Genomic DNA, 14,491 nt, shown 5'->3' with positions numbered 1-14,491 from the left:
AATTTTCTTGAGGCATCGGAACTCAACGGATTGACTCTTTGTAAATGTCTCCACTTCCCATTCATCCGGTACTACCGATAACAATATTCTTTCCTTCTAAAATCGGATCACGAGTTCTCGCAATAGCTCAAATTCTCCATGGAATATTCTGAATATATCCACCTTCCTTTTTTGGACCTTTCTTACTCCAACGTAAGATTTAATAAAAGAGTCTGCAAGCATTTCAAATGAATTAATGGAATCTTCAGGTAAAAGAGAATACCAAGTTAAAGAACCATTCGTCTAGTTTCGCCGAATTTCTTCAACAAGATAGCTTTGATCTCATGTTGGGCCAGGTCATTCCCTTGACAGTCGTAGTGTAGTTCATGATATGTTCCTATGGATCCAAAGTCTCATCATACTTCGGAATATCTATCATCTTAAACATTTTTGGAATCATCTCTAGGGACGCACTTGGTTTGAACGACAACTGCGTATACTTCTTCGAATCCTATCCCTTTAGCACTGGTGGCGCTCTCGGGATCTGATCCATCCGAGCATGGAATTTCTTAGCATTTTGGTCGATACGCTTATTCATTTCCCTCATGAATATCATGTCTCGATGTTAAAAGGATCGTTTGTGTTGTTGTCATTCCAAGATCCACTGCAGGTACCTCCTATGTTATTAAAACCAAATTCGTCCCTTGGAGCCTCATTACCAATTCTTTGAACCGTCTGATTCGCAGGGGTTATGGGAGGAATCCAATCTCCTCCATTAGAATTATTGGACGCACCCGATAGTGCTTGCTTCATTCTGTCATCACCTGGTCTTGTCTTGAGAGGTGATCCATAATTTCCATTTGTTGCTCTCTCAAGATTTTGACCATTTTCACAATATGTTCATCATATGCATCAGTAGGAGCTGGACTCCTCACATGCCGAAGATTTTGATCTTCGTGAACTAGAGTTGTTTCATCTCCTTTGTTGCGGGTTTCAGTAGTTGAATTATCACGTTGTGACACATCCTTACGTACATTGTGGGTTCCAACATTATAGGAATTGTTGACATCGTTAGCTGCTATATTTGATTTTTCTTTTGCTAAGAAAGGAATCAAAATTTATTAGTAATAGATGAATGAATCAAAGCAATTACATAATTATCTATGCCCCACTGTGGGTGCCCAATTGTTTGCCTGTGAAACGATATAGTTAAATTTGTAATGTGGTTTATAGACATGTGAATTAGTTTGATCCGAAATATGAAAGAAATAAGAACTTAAATAAGATCATGAAATAACTTTAAAAGAGATACAAGCCTGGATAAGTGTTTAGCTTCTCCGATAGAAGTAGCGAGAATAAAGTTAAGAATAAAATAAAAAAAGATTCTATAAAATGAAAACAGATTATAGCTTTTTGTACAGAATGTTTCATGCACTACATTGGATACTAATTCTCCTATTTATAGCTCTATTTAGGGAGAAAAGATTCCCAAATCAAGCTCCTTTTGAATGAAAATGAAACCGTCATTGATGGATGCATAGCGACTGCTCATTGAATGCTATCGATATCAATCTTCAAATCGTTGTTATTGATTACCCTATCTTCGGAATTCACCCAACAATGGACACATGCTTGTATCCGGTACCAACTGCTTCCTGGCTCATATCATACTTGTCTTCAGTTGTATCGATCTTAAATTTTCAGGTAACTATTATTTACACCTATATTTTTCAGGTAACTACTATTCATTATAAGACAGAGGTAGAGGTAGAGCTAGCTCTTCAATTATGGTTCGTCCAAATTCAGTAGTTTCTATCTAAACCTTATATTTATCTTTAAAAATTTATTAGATATGTGCAAATTAATAATTTATAATTCAGTAATTTAAAGAACTAGAATTCTGAGCCCATAAGCTTCAAATGTTTACACCGCCTCTACTTCTATATATTTATTATAAACTTAAGTTATATATACCACTTGTATAAAGATTTTACCTAATATTGGTATAACTTAATTGGATACATATTGTTAGTTTATATTCCAAATTACCATATTAGAATTCCTACCAAAAGTTACATGTTGATGTAAGTCAACTTAATAAATAGAAATTTCTATATTATCAATCAACAAAATTTAAACTCATATGTGGTCGGTAGAGCTGTCAATATGGGCCGGGCCGGGCTAGCCCATCCCATCCCACATGGGCTTTAGCATTTGACGGGTTGGGTTGGGCTAGACAACCATTTTGATGGACCTTATAATGGTCAGCCCACCCCAGCCCTATGTGGGCCGCGGGCCCTCACAGGCCGGCCAATCATGTTTAAAAGTACAATTTTATATTTTTTCTTTAAGTTCTGACCTAAAAAAAGATAATTATTTAAAAGTTAAAAAATATTTTATTGGAAAAAATTTGTAAAACTTAATAATTTTTTATATTGTTCCAATATATCACAATAAATACTAAAAAAAGTAAAATACAGGACTATATTTCATTCACTAAAAGTCAAAACTTAAAACAAAATATTCAAGAGAACGTTCATGATGCTTATAAGATATCCAACACATCATCTTCATCAAACATATTTGAATCCGCTTGTGACAAGGTTGTCTTAACATCTTCACTTTCATCTACAATTCATATGCAATATTAATTAGTTTATTAAAAATAATTAAATTTTAAAAATTAATAATAATTAAATTCACATAAAAAAATATTACCAGTTTGAGTTCGAGAAAACCTGTGCAGCCAATTTCGAGTAGTAACAAGTGTTTGGATATTTTCATAATAAATGCAACTTCTGTACTTTGTAAGAACACGCCACTAATGCTAAATGTTGATTCCGATGGTACAATGGTAATAAGAATGCTAAGTACATCACGCACCATCATTGACAGATCGAGATATTTTCTAGAATGGTCCTTCCAATACATGACAACTTCATCTCTTGAAACTTCTCAAGATCAAGTTTTGGTTCCTCTTAATAAAGATCCAATTCTGACTTTTCATCTCTAAAGGCAGTATACTTTTTATTTTTTATATATTTTAAATAAATATTTTATTAGGCCCAGAGGTCAGCCCGACCCAGTCTCAGTCAAGCCTCACGGGCTACGGGCTTACTCGGGCCGGGCTTAAAAGCTTCATTTTTAAACGGGCTCCAAAAATTCTAGCTCAGCCCTGCTAAATAACGAGCTGGGCTGGACTGGGCCAAAAGGCCAAGCCCATATTGACGGCTCTAGTGGTCGGGGCATATTAGCGACCGACTAATAAAGCAATATTATATGCCCTCAATAAATAAGTAAGATATGCCTACATGATTTGGTTCCTTTTATTTTTACTCTTCCTCTTAACATTTATAATACTTAATAAAAGATCGCTCCAACTTAAGTAATATTAGTTTTTGTATATATATATATATATATATATATATATATATATATATATATATGCGCGCGCGCGCTTAAATAAAATACAAGTTGTTTACCTCGAAAATACGAGTAACAATTAAATTTGATTTGTGGTTTTAAAGATATGTGATTTGGTTAAATACCAATTAATAATCAAGAACTATAAAGTAGAAATTAAAGAAATAAGTGAATCAAACCAATGTTACTCAACAGTAGTGACCTCGAGCTTAGCGACCTCGAGATGGATTAAGAGCAATAAGAGCAATAAATGTAAAGGATAATTCTGATAAAAAGTAAGAGAAAAGTAGAATGGTATATTCTTGCCAATGATGAGATGATTTTACAAATGATTTAGGTCCCCTTTATATAATATGAGAACACTAAATAAGGAATATTTCCATTTACAGTAAGGAATATTCTTGATAAAGCTGTCTAATCGTCTAGTATGGAATCGTACAATCCTATTTCGGGATTTGCGCCATGATCTAGGAAACGTTGTAGGAATCTAGCTCATTCTTTTACAAACCCACAATGGGACTATTTCGGGGTCGGACATACTCGGCTCGGTGTCCATTGTACTTTGATCCTCGAGCATTGATCCTATCTTCGAGCTCGGACCTGATACATCGGGCTCGGGCTCAAGACGGACCCTCGAGCCTATAAATCGGATACATATGATTTTGACCGTATACAAATAGTCCCCACATTTCTTAGAATAAGATGATAAGAAACGATTTGATTCTCGATCCTTCAATGCCTCGATCATGATATCAATCTTGTGACGTCAGCGACTGAAGTGACTGGCCGCGCCTGCACAGTTTTCCATGGCCATTAATTGGAGGCGGTTGGCGGTTGGCGGTTGGCTGTTCGACTTCCCTAACACGCTTAGTGGCCCTTATAAATAAAACAACTTCACCATTTTACAAATTTTACTTCTCTAATAGCTTTCAAAATCTCATTATCTCTTTCATCCTCTCTGAGTTCATTCTTCTCCTTAGCTTGCCTTTACTTTATTATCAACCCTTTCTCTTACAAAAGCTAAAACATCTAGAGTTGTTCCCCAAAAATAAAAGGCCTCTTCGTCATCACGGTCGTCCAGAAGCAAATCGGTGGTGCCACCTCGCATCGAGCAGTGCATTCCCCCACCGTATGAAATAACATCCGATTTTAAAATCGATAAACCTTCGTCTAAATCAGGTCGATGTGAGCCCATGTCCCGGTATATCTGTTTGGTAACCAAAGATGAGATCGACCAAGTGAAAAAGGACTGTAACTGGGAGAACAAGGACGTAGTGATCCCTTCCCCTAAAAGGATATCACTACTCACAAAGCAGGGTACTTAAGCGTGTATACCTACCCATTCACGTTGGGTCCTGCTGACCCGTCTTTGGGTCCCATAGATCCAGTTATCCTCGATTTTTGCCAACAATAGCAAGTGACACTTGACCAGATCTACCCCTCATTCTGGCAAATCATCAATCTGATCTGATACTTCTCGAGCCAGGCCAAAAGGATGTCTTTTACCCTCGACCATCTGATCAGGCTATATATCCCTCACCTTTATCGAGGTGGCCTGATAAAGCTGCAACGCCGATCCTCAAAATCTCTCTTCTCCAGCATCGATGAGGACAAAGACCGAGGATGGATGAACCAGTTTGTCCGAGTTAGGACCTCTGACCTGATTCCTGCTGAGAGGATGCCATTCCTCGAGGAATGGAACATGAAGCGTAAATACATGCTTATTGATATATGTAAACATGTAATTTTTGACCCTCCCCAAGATTTTTATATATTTTTAGCGTAAATATTTAGTTTAGGTCTAGTATAGTTATTTCTACTAATTTTGACTCTTTTACTTTATTTTTATCACACAAAAAAACTAAAATTAAAAAAATAATAATATTTTCTGTATTTAGCTAATTGATATTTTATTTAGTTACTTTAATTTATCTACCATTCATAAAATTAAAACAAATACAAATATTTTCACTTCTAGTATTTAGTTTTATTTTAATAACTTATTTTAATTAAGATTGATTATTAAATTTTATAGATACATTATGTTATTTAGTCTTCCTACCCCTAAATTTAAATCCAAAAAGACATGGTCCAACCTAATTTCCTAAATCCAAGCCCATATTTATTCCCCATTTGACCTAACCTAGTTCCTACTCCCTATAAAACCTAAACCTAGCTAAAACAAAAAGACCGACACCCTAGAACGGCGGATTCCTTATGGTTCACAAAGAAAACGATTTTTCCCATATGCAAACGGAATTCAATTCCTACAATCCATTTCCCCTCATACAATCTCATCTCAGATTAAAAAATCCATAACGATCTAAAACAAATTCTCAATGCATAAAACAAAAAAAAAATCATTTCTCACATTCTGCAAAAATCAGAATCAACACTTCATATACATACGAAGCTGTGTTGATGTGAGAGCTGCCCACCCCCTAAAAGCCGCTCACCACCCTTATGCCACCAATCCACCATCCAAACTCCACCCTCAAACCCATCAACAACCACGAAAATCAGCACTGAAACAGGCATGAAACACCTAAAAATCGCAACCAAATAGCTCGCAAATCAGCTCACGAAACACTACCATAAATCCATGCCAGGTCCGATTTTATCGCCTCATTTGGGTCGAGTTAGAAGAGGTCGAAATTTGAGGTCTCTTTGAAGTTCTCGTTCGATGCTCCGGTCAGCAAGTTCGGGTAGAACGTCGTCTTTGATTTCCATTTTTCACAGTAAAAGATTAGAAATCCATCAATAAAAGAATCATTCTTTTAATGTTCCTCTTTAAAATATAATGCTTCAGCTTTGGTTTAGATCTATTCAAATGTTTCACTAATTTTTCTTTTGTTTTTTGTTTGTTTGATTAGAATTAGTTTACCAAGTAACTAAATGTTAGCTTCTCACATATGTTGTTAGGTTATATAATTTGAGAAATCCATGTTGGACTTGAACGTAAATAAGTCTTTGTTTTAAAAGAAGTTTATTTTATCAATAATGTTTATATTAGTATTTTATTCCTTAGTTGATAATATGTTGCTAGCTTTCAATTATTTGGATTTCTTGCTTCATGAGACAACGTATGGCATTAGGTTCGAGCTTAAGTTAAAAAACGGTGGTATATTAGAGCCATTGGGTCTTGTAACTTTAATGCGAGATTGATGAGATTTTGGGCTTTTAATTTTAATAAGTCACGACAAGGATTATGATTTGGGCTTAAATACAAGTTGGGCCCAAATTCAAGATAACGAGTGAAATAAAACTCTACACTTCATCCGCAAATGATTTCCATAACTCCGGATTTTCACAATAATCTTAGAGTAATTTTGGAAAATAACTCATGAATATTGTAGCTTTCTTTAGGCGCGATTAAATAAATCAGCGTGGCTATGGGTAGGATTCCTGTGGCATGGTCACGATACGTAAATCCCAATTGGAGTGTGCATTTCATGTGACCCGACCACAACTCCGAATAATAATAAAAATGAACATGCTGTAAATCGCGGGTGCATTTCATGTGACGCGGTTTGCAATGTGTACCAAAATGACAAGCATACGATAATCGTGGCTTGTTCCAGAAATAAACCCATAAATAAATAAAAGCGGTTTAAAATAATTAAAAGCGATTTAAAAGGTTAAAAATGCAGGATAGGTTTTAAAACATGTAATTAATCACATAATTAGGCCAATATTAATAGTTAAGCGACCGTGCTCGAACCACGGAACTCGGGAATGCCTAACACCTTCTCCCGGATTAACAGAATTCCTTACCTAAATTTTCTGGTTTCGCAGACTTTTTAATGAAGTCAATTTTCCTCGTTTTGGGATTTATAAAATAAACCGGTGACTTGGGACACCTTACACTATTTCAAGTGGCGACTATGAGAATTAAATAAAAATAATCCTATTTTGATTTATATCACTTTAATTGGAAAAACTCCTTTAAATCCCCCTTCGGGTGGTAAAAAGGAAGTGTGACAGCTCTCATTTGATGTTTTGTTTTTTGTTTGTTTGATTAAAATTATTTTATCAAGTAACTGAATGTTAGCTTCTCACCTATGTTGTTAGGTTAATATAATTTGACAAAATCCATGTTGAACGTGAACGTAAATAAGCCTTTATTTTAAAAGAAGTTTATTTTATCAATAATGTTTATGTTAGTATTTTATTCCTTTGTTGATAATCTGTTGCTAGCTTTCAATTATTTAGATTTCTTGCTTCATGAGACAACGTATGGCATTAGGTTCAAAATTATTTTAGTTATCCAGTAAAAGCTGAAAAATGGAGCTTAAGTTAAAAAATGGTGGTATATTAGAGCCATTGGGTCTTGTAACTTTAATGCGAGATTGACGAGATTTTGGGCTTTTAATTTTAATAAGTCACGACAAGGATTATGATATGGGCTTAAATACAAGTTGGGCCCAAATCCTAGATAACGAGTGAAATAAAACTCTACACTTCATCCGCAAATGATTTCCATAACTCCGGATTTTCACAATAATCTTAAAGTAGTTTTGGAAAATAACTCATGAATATTGTAGCTTTCTTTAGGCGCGATTAAATAAATCAGCGTGGCTATGGGTAGGATTCCTGTGGCATGGTCACGATACGTAAATCCCAATTCGAGTGTGCATTTCATGTGACCCGATCACAGCTCCGAATAATAATAAAAATGAACATGCTGTAAATCGCGGGTGCATTTCATGTGACGCGGTTTGCAATGTGTACCAAAATGACAAGCATACGATAATTGTGGCTTGTTCCAGAAATAAACCCATAAATAAATAAAAGCGGTTTAAAATAATTAAAAGCGGTTTAAAAGGTTAAAAATGCACGATAGGTTTTAAAACATGTAATTAATCATATAATTAGGCCAATATTAATAGTTAAGCGACCGTGCTCGAACCACGGAACCCGGGAATGCCTAACACCTTCTCCCGGATTGACAGAATTCCTTACCTAAATTTTTTGGTTTCGCAGACTTTTAAATGAAGTCAATTTTCCTCTATTTGGGATTTTTAAAATAAACCGGTGACTTGGGACACCTTACACTATTTCAAGTGGTGATTCTGAGAATTAAATAAAAATAATCCCATTTCGATTTATGTCACTTTAATTGGAAAAACTCCTTTAAATTCCCCTTCGGGTGGTAAAAAGGAGGTGTGACAGCTCTCATTTGATATTTTGTTTTTTGTTTGTTTGATTAGAATTAGTTTATCAAGTAACTGAATGTTAGCTTCTCAGCTATGTTGTTAGGTTAATATAATTTGAGAAATCCATGTTGAACTTGAACGTAAATAAGCCTTTGTTTTAAAAGAAGTTTATTTTATCAATAATGTTTATGTTAGTATTTTATTCCTCTGTTGATAATCTGTTGCTAGCTTTCAATTATTTGGATTTCTTGCTTCATGAGACAATGTATGGCATTAGGTTCAAAATTATTTTAGTTATCCAATAAAAGCTGAAAAAATGAGCTTAAGTTAAAAAACGGTAGTATATTAGAGTCATTGGGTCTTGTAACTTTAATGCGAGATTGATGAAATTTTGGGCTTTTAATTTTAATAAGTCACGACAAGGATTATGATTTGGGCTTATATGCAAGTTAGGCCCAAAGCCAAGATAACAATGAAATAAAAATCTACACTTCATCCGCAAATGATTTCCATAACTCAGGATTTTCACAATAATCTTGAAGTAGTTTTGGAAAATAACTCAAGAATATCATAGCTTTCTTTAGGCACGATTAAATAAATCATCGTGGTTGTGGGTACGGTTCCTGTGGCATGGTCACGATAAATAAATCCCAATTCGGGTGTGCATTTTATGTGACCCGACCACAACTCCGAATAATAATAAAAATGAACATGCTGTAAATTGCGGGTGAATTTCATGTGACGCGGTTTGCAATGTGTACCAAAACGACAAGCATACGACAATTGTGGCTTGTTCCAGATATATATCCATAAATAAATAAAAGCGGTTTAAAAGGTTAAAAATGCACGATAGGTTTTAAAACATGTAATTAATCAGATAATTAGGCCAATATTAATAGTTAAGAGACCGTGCTCGAACCACAGAACTCATAAATGCCTAACACCTTCTCCCGGGTTAACAGAATTCCTTACCTAGATTTTCTGGTTTTGCAGACTTTTAAATGAAGTCAATTTCCTCGATTTGGGATTTTAAAATAAATCGGTGACTTGGAACACCATAAATTATTCCAAGTGGCAACTCTAAGAATTAAATAAAAATAATTCCATTTCGATTTATCTCAATTTAATTGGAAAAACTCCCTTATATCCCCTTTCGGGTGGTAAAAAGAAGGTGTGACGGGTCTGGCGACTCTGCTAGGGATTAGAACCCAGAACTTTTGGTTCAAAGTTCAAGAATTCGAGCTTAGAATAACTGTTGTACTTGGCTTTATTTATTATCTGATTTTTACATATTTGAGCCTAATGTGCTAAATGCCGCTTTTTACCTATTTGATATTATTTGGACTGTATATAAATTGTTACGAAACTCTCTTCTCTCCGAGTCTTCTAAATCATCTAGGACATGTGCACTTCTTATGACTTCTTTTCTGTTAGAGTCATATTCCAATTTTAGAACGAGGTTCGGACAAGTTACAAAGTCAGTGAAGCTTTTGTATTCTTGGTACGATGTCCCCCCTCCCCCCCGACTCGAGTTGTTTGCTAAGGTAAGTCAGGTCTAGAACAATACACCTAGGTTTTAAACCTAGAATAACATAGCCTCATGCAGGATCCCTAGTAGGAACGCTTGTTTGCATCACGTGCATTTGACTTTGGAGACTCAACACAGGGGTTGGGTCCGTCTAGGACAGGTGTAACCGAAATAAAAAGACCATCCTGATCCATTTTACGTGCTACTTGTGCATCTGTTTGCTTCGGCTTCTATGTTGACCGACTTCTAGAATAGGAAAAGAAAATAAAATAAAAAAAGAAAATCAAAAACCAAGAGTGAGGTAGGTATTTGAAAATACTGAAACTCTGCCGAAATTCTGAAAAAAAAGAGTAAGCCAATGTTTTCAAAAATTCATGTTTTCTCTGTTCCGTCAAAACTAACCGAACTACGAGGGTCTGATTCTCACCGGATGTGAGATACGTAGGCAAACCTCATCGGTTTCGACCCCAATTTTCAAAAATTCAAAAAAAATTCCTTTAGTTCCTTCTTTAGAAATCTTTCCTTAGAAAATTCAAAAAAAAAGAATTTTTTTAAACTGAAAAAAAAGTAGTTTTCTTCTTTTTGAAGTCTTTCATACGGAAAATGAAATAAAACATATAAATCCAAAATATTTTCTTAAAAGTCCCTCTTTCGAAAATTAAGAGGCAACATCTACAATTCAAAAACATTTTCTTTCTTCTAGAGAAAGAGAAAACAAATTAAAATTCAAAAAAAAAATATTTTCCTTTTACTTTTGAAATTCCCAAAGTTCAAATCAAAAGAAAAGGAATTTTTAGAAGTCTTTCTTTCAAAAAATCAAAAATCCAAAAAAAAAAAAAACATTCAAAACAAAATATGTTTTTCTTTTTCTTAAAGCTTTCATGGTCTGAGTTTTATAAAGGTAAACAAAAACAAAAAAAAAACTAGCTTATTTACTCCATTCTCAATTTTCAGAACTACGCAAGATCTGATTTATGAGGCGTCATGATATGTAGGCAATCCCCATTGGATTCGATCATAGCCATAAAATTAATTGAGTGAAACTAAACTGCAAAAAAAAGGGAAAGAAAAATTGAGTGAAAAAAAGAAGAAGAAAAGAAAAGAGTGAAAAAAAAGAAAAAAAAAGAAGCGACAAAAAAATAAAAGAGAGAAACAAAAAGAGAAGAGAATTCCTATCTGTTAAGCGTCTCAAAACTAACAAGGTTGTTGGGTGTGTAAATTAGCCAGGTTCTGTTCATGTGGTTGGTTTTGTTGGTAATCTGGCTTCCCATCCTTACTTCACAAGATCCAAAGACACATATGACCTTCGCAAGTAATCTACCAATCATCAGTCCTGAGGATAGCCCAGCATCGGCTATTCTGCAGCTAGAATCAGCAACTGCTGAAGAGAATAAGATGTTGTGTCTCCGCATATTGAAAATGTGGGATGCCTGGTCTAATGGTAGGGAACCGCCAAGTGCAATCCCTGGGTTCCCTGAGTTGATCCCCAGGTCAGGTGAGGTTACCAATGCCCCTGTGCCCAACCCGCTCATCCTATACGGGCACCCTCAAATGCTGTCCAATGTTCCTGGCATGCCTTTTGTGGTTCGCCCCCAGGCGCCAATTTCCTGGGCACCACCAATATTGTTCTCTACAGCACCAGTCTACACCATAGCACAACCAACTTTACCACGGTCGTACGTTGAGCCTCCAATGTTCACCTTTCAAGGTCCATAGCTTCAATCAGAAATAACATATGTGACCCCGTACTCTTTCACTCAACCTCTGCAATATGATCTCTCGGTGGAGCAAGAAAAGGTTGTTAAAAATCCCGAGCAATAGGAAATGGCTCGGAAGATAAAGAACCTAGAACAAAGCCTGAAAAACATGCAAGGTTTGAGTGGCCAAAAAAGTGTCTCATACTCTGACCTCTATATGTTTTCCAATGTCTACTTGCCAGCTGGCTTCAAGATACCAAAATTTGAAAAGTACGACAGGCATGGAGACCTAGTCGCTCACCTGAAACGATATTGTTACCAGTTGAGAGGCACTGGTGAAAATGAGGAGCTGCTAATGGCCTATTTTGGGGAAAGCCTCACCGGAATTACTTTTGAGTGGTATACGAATCAAGAATTTACCCATTGGAATGTGTGGGATGATATGGCTCGAGATTTTTTCCACCAGTTCCAATATAATATGGATATCGCTCCCGACAGAAACTCTTTGTCCAATTTGAAAAAGAAAACCGTTGAAAGCTTCCGCGAATATGCTGTCAAATGGCGTGAGCAACCTACCAGGCTAAAGCCTCTAATGGACGAAATTAAAATGGTCACGGCCTTTCTACAGGACCAAGAGGTAGACTACTTCCAGAACATGATGTCTGCTATGAGTAAGCCATTCGCTGAGGCTATCAAAATTGGGGAAATGGTTGAAAACAGTTTAAAAACAAGTCGAATCTTGATTCATGATGCTTTTAAGGACACATCATAGGATGCTCAGAATGGTTCGGATAGTTTGATAAACAATAATAGAGGTGAAGAGGGAGCCATGATGGCTTCAAGCTCCAAGGGGCCACCAGGTCATTTAGCTAATCATATGTGCCTCTTATGGTCCCACCACACTATTATTCCCTTCAAGATAATGCTTATGTCGTGGCACCGCCTCCCTATGTGGTGATGAATGTGCAACCTTACATACGGCCATAACATTATCCACAAAACTGAGCTCCCCCTCCCAGAAATGTCCATCCTTACGAAGCTCAATATAATCCTCAACCAAATGATCCCTAATACAATCCTCGCCCAAAAGAGCCTTTCAGAAAGAATCAGTTCACCCTTATTAGTGAATCGTATTCAAACTTGTTCCAAAAGCTAATTAGGCTAAATCTATTGTAGTCAGTGGCCCCGAACCGGCTGAACCCCGAGTCCCCAATGCACCAAGCTGATGCTAGATGTGAATACCACTCTAGAGCAGTAGGACACAGTACAGAGGACCGTTGGACCCTCAAAAGGGCAGTTGAAGATTTGATTGAATCTGAAAGAATTGTTTTTCAGGATGAAGAAGCTCTTGATGTGATAAACAATCTGTTGCCTGCTCACAACACTAGGCCAATAGTCGGAATAATTTGTGAAGATGAGGAATTTGATCTGGCACCGAAGGCCATTGTAGCCATTGCCGAGACAGAAGAAAAGTCAAGAAAATGGTCGCCAAGTATGAAAGTTCCCCATCAGACCGGAGTCTTAGTAGCCAATCTTGCTATTCTTTGTATGTATGGATTATCTCAGGGTATGATCTGGATGTTTTAATTTATTGTCTTACTTTCCGAAGTAAACCCTTCTATCTTCAAAAATTGAAAAAAATCAAAAATCAAAAAAATCAAATGAAATTAATATTTCATTGTCTAGGAGTGTCTCTTTTCTTAATCTTATCATTTTTCTTATTCTCCTTTTAGTTATGTTAAATTCAAATTTCAATAACATGACATGCTTGCGGACTTCATGCCCAGATCCTAAAACGTTGTCTGACTTCGAAATAATGAATCAAGAATCAGAATGCAATGAAGATAAGTTTAAGGAAATAAAATAAAGAGTTGGAACAGCTGAAAGAATATTGGTTCCTGATTGGAAAGGCCCATACATTGCAACAAGAATACTGCCAAAAGAGTGTATTGTACTTGGGACACATCGAAGGAAATATTCCTGAAATAATTTTTAATTCAAATGCAGCCAAAAGGTACTATGTTTGATCCTCTATATAGTATTAATATTCTCCGGTTGGAATGACGAAGGCTTTCATTCTCGCTAACCAAACATCATTAACCCTTTTGTAAACTATTTGAGTCGGTTACTCTTCTTTGATTACTCTCTTTGGAACCTGAAAGTGTTATTGAAAAAATAAAAAATGAAAAAAATGAAATGAAGAAAAAAAAGGTGAAGAAAAATAAAGATACCAAAAAATGAACAAAAGACAAAGAAAAAAACGAAAAAAAAGAGAGAAAAAAGGAAAGGAAAAAGAAAGAGAAAACAAAACAAAATAAAAAATAAAGTTTCTGAACTACATTCCACTTGATTCCGAAAGGATATGTAGGCAACCTCTCTCTGGGGTTCAGTCACACTAAAATAAAAATCCAAATTTCCCCAAAAGTTGAAACTAGGGCAGAAGTTACAATGGTTCGACGATGGTTTCGCTTGAAAGGTTCCAAAGTTTTAATTCAATCCAAATTCTTTTTACCCCAAATCCTATTAAGTCCTTCCGATCAATCGATGAGAATGTTCAAGGATCGAAGAATGCATCTACTTGGATCCTATGCAATCAAAATGAGAGAAATAAAATGAGAGAGTCTTATTGGTGAAAAACCACACTGTCGCGCCCCCTTTTTCCCCTCCTTGGAGAGGAGTCCGAGTTTCGACATTCATGGGGTGTAATG

At 35.9% G+C, this 14,491-nt stretch overlaps 1 protein-coding gene across 1 annotated transcript; it reads left to right on the top strand.

Annotated features, from left to right (window-relative positions):
* Nucleotides 1–11,910: 11,910 nt before the first annotated feature.
* Nucleotides 11,911–12,555, top strand: LOC138878525 (uncharacterized). The gene has a single exon (XM_070158212.1). It carries the CDS (start codon nt 11,911–11,913, stop codon nt 12,553–12,555), a length of 645 nt encoding a protein of 214 aa, XP_070014313.1.
* The last annotated feature ends 1,936 nt before the right edge of the window (nt 12,556–14,491 follow it).

This window comes from Nicotiana sylvestris, chromosome 9, assembly GCF_000393655.2.
Source record: "Nicotiana sylvestris chromosome 9, ASM39365v2, whole genome shotgun sequence".
Lineage (NCBI taxonomy): Eukaryota > Viridiplantae > Streptophyta > Magnoliopsida > Solanales > Solanaceae > Nicotiana > Nicotiana sylvestris.
The sequence above is the reverse complement of the archived record's forward strand: the minus strand, read 5'-3'. Positions and strand labels throughout refer to the sequence as shown.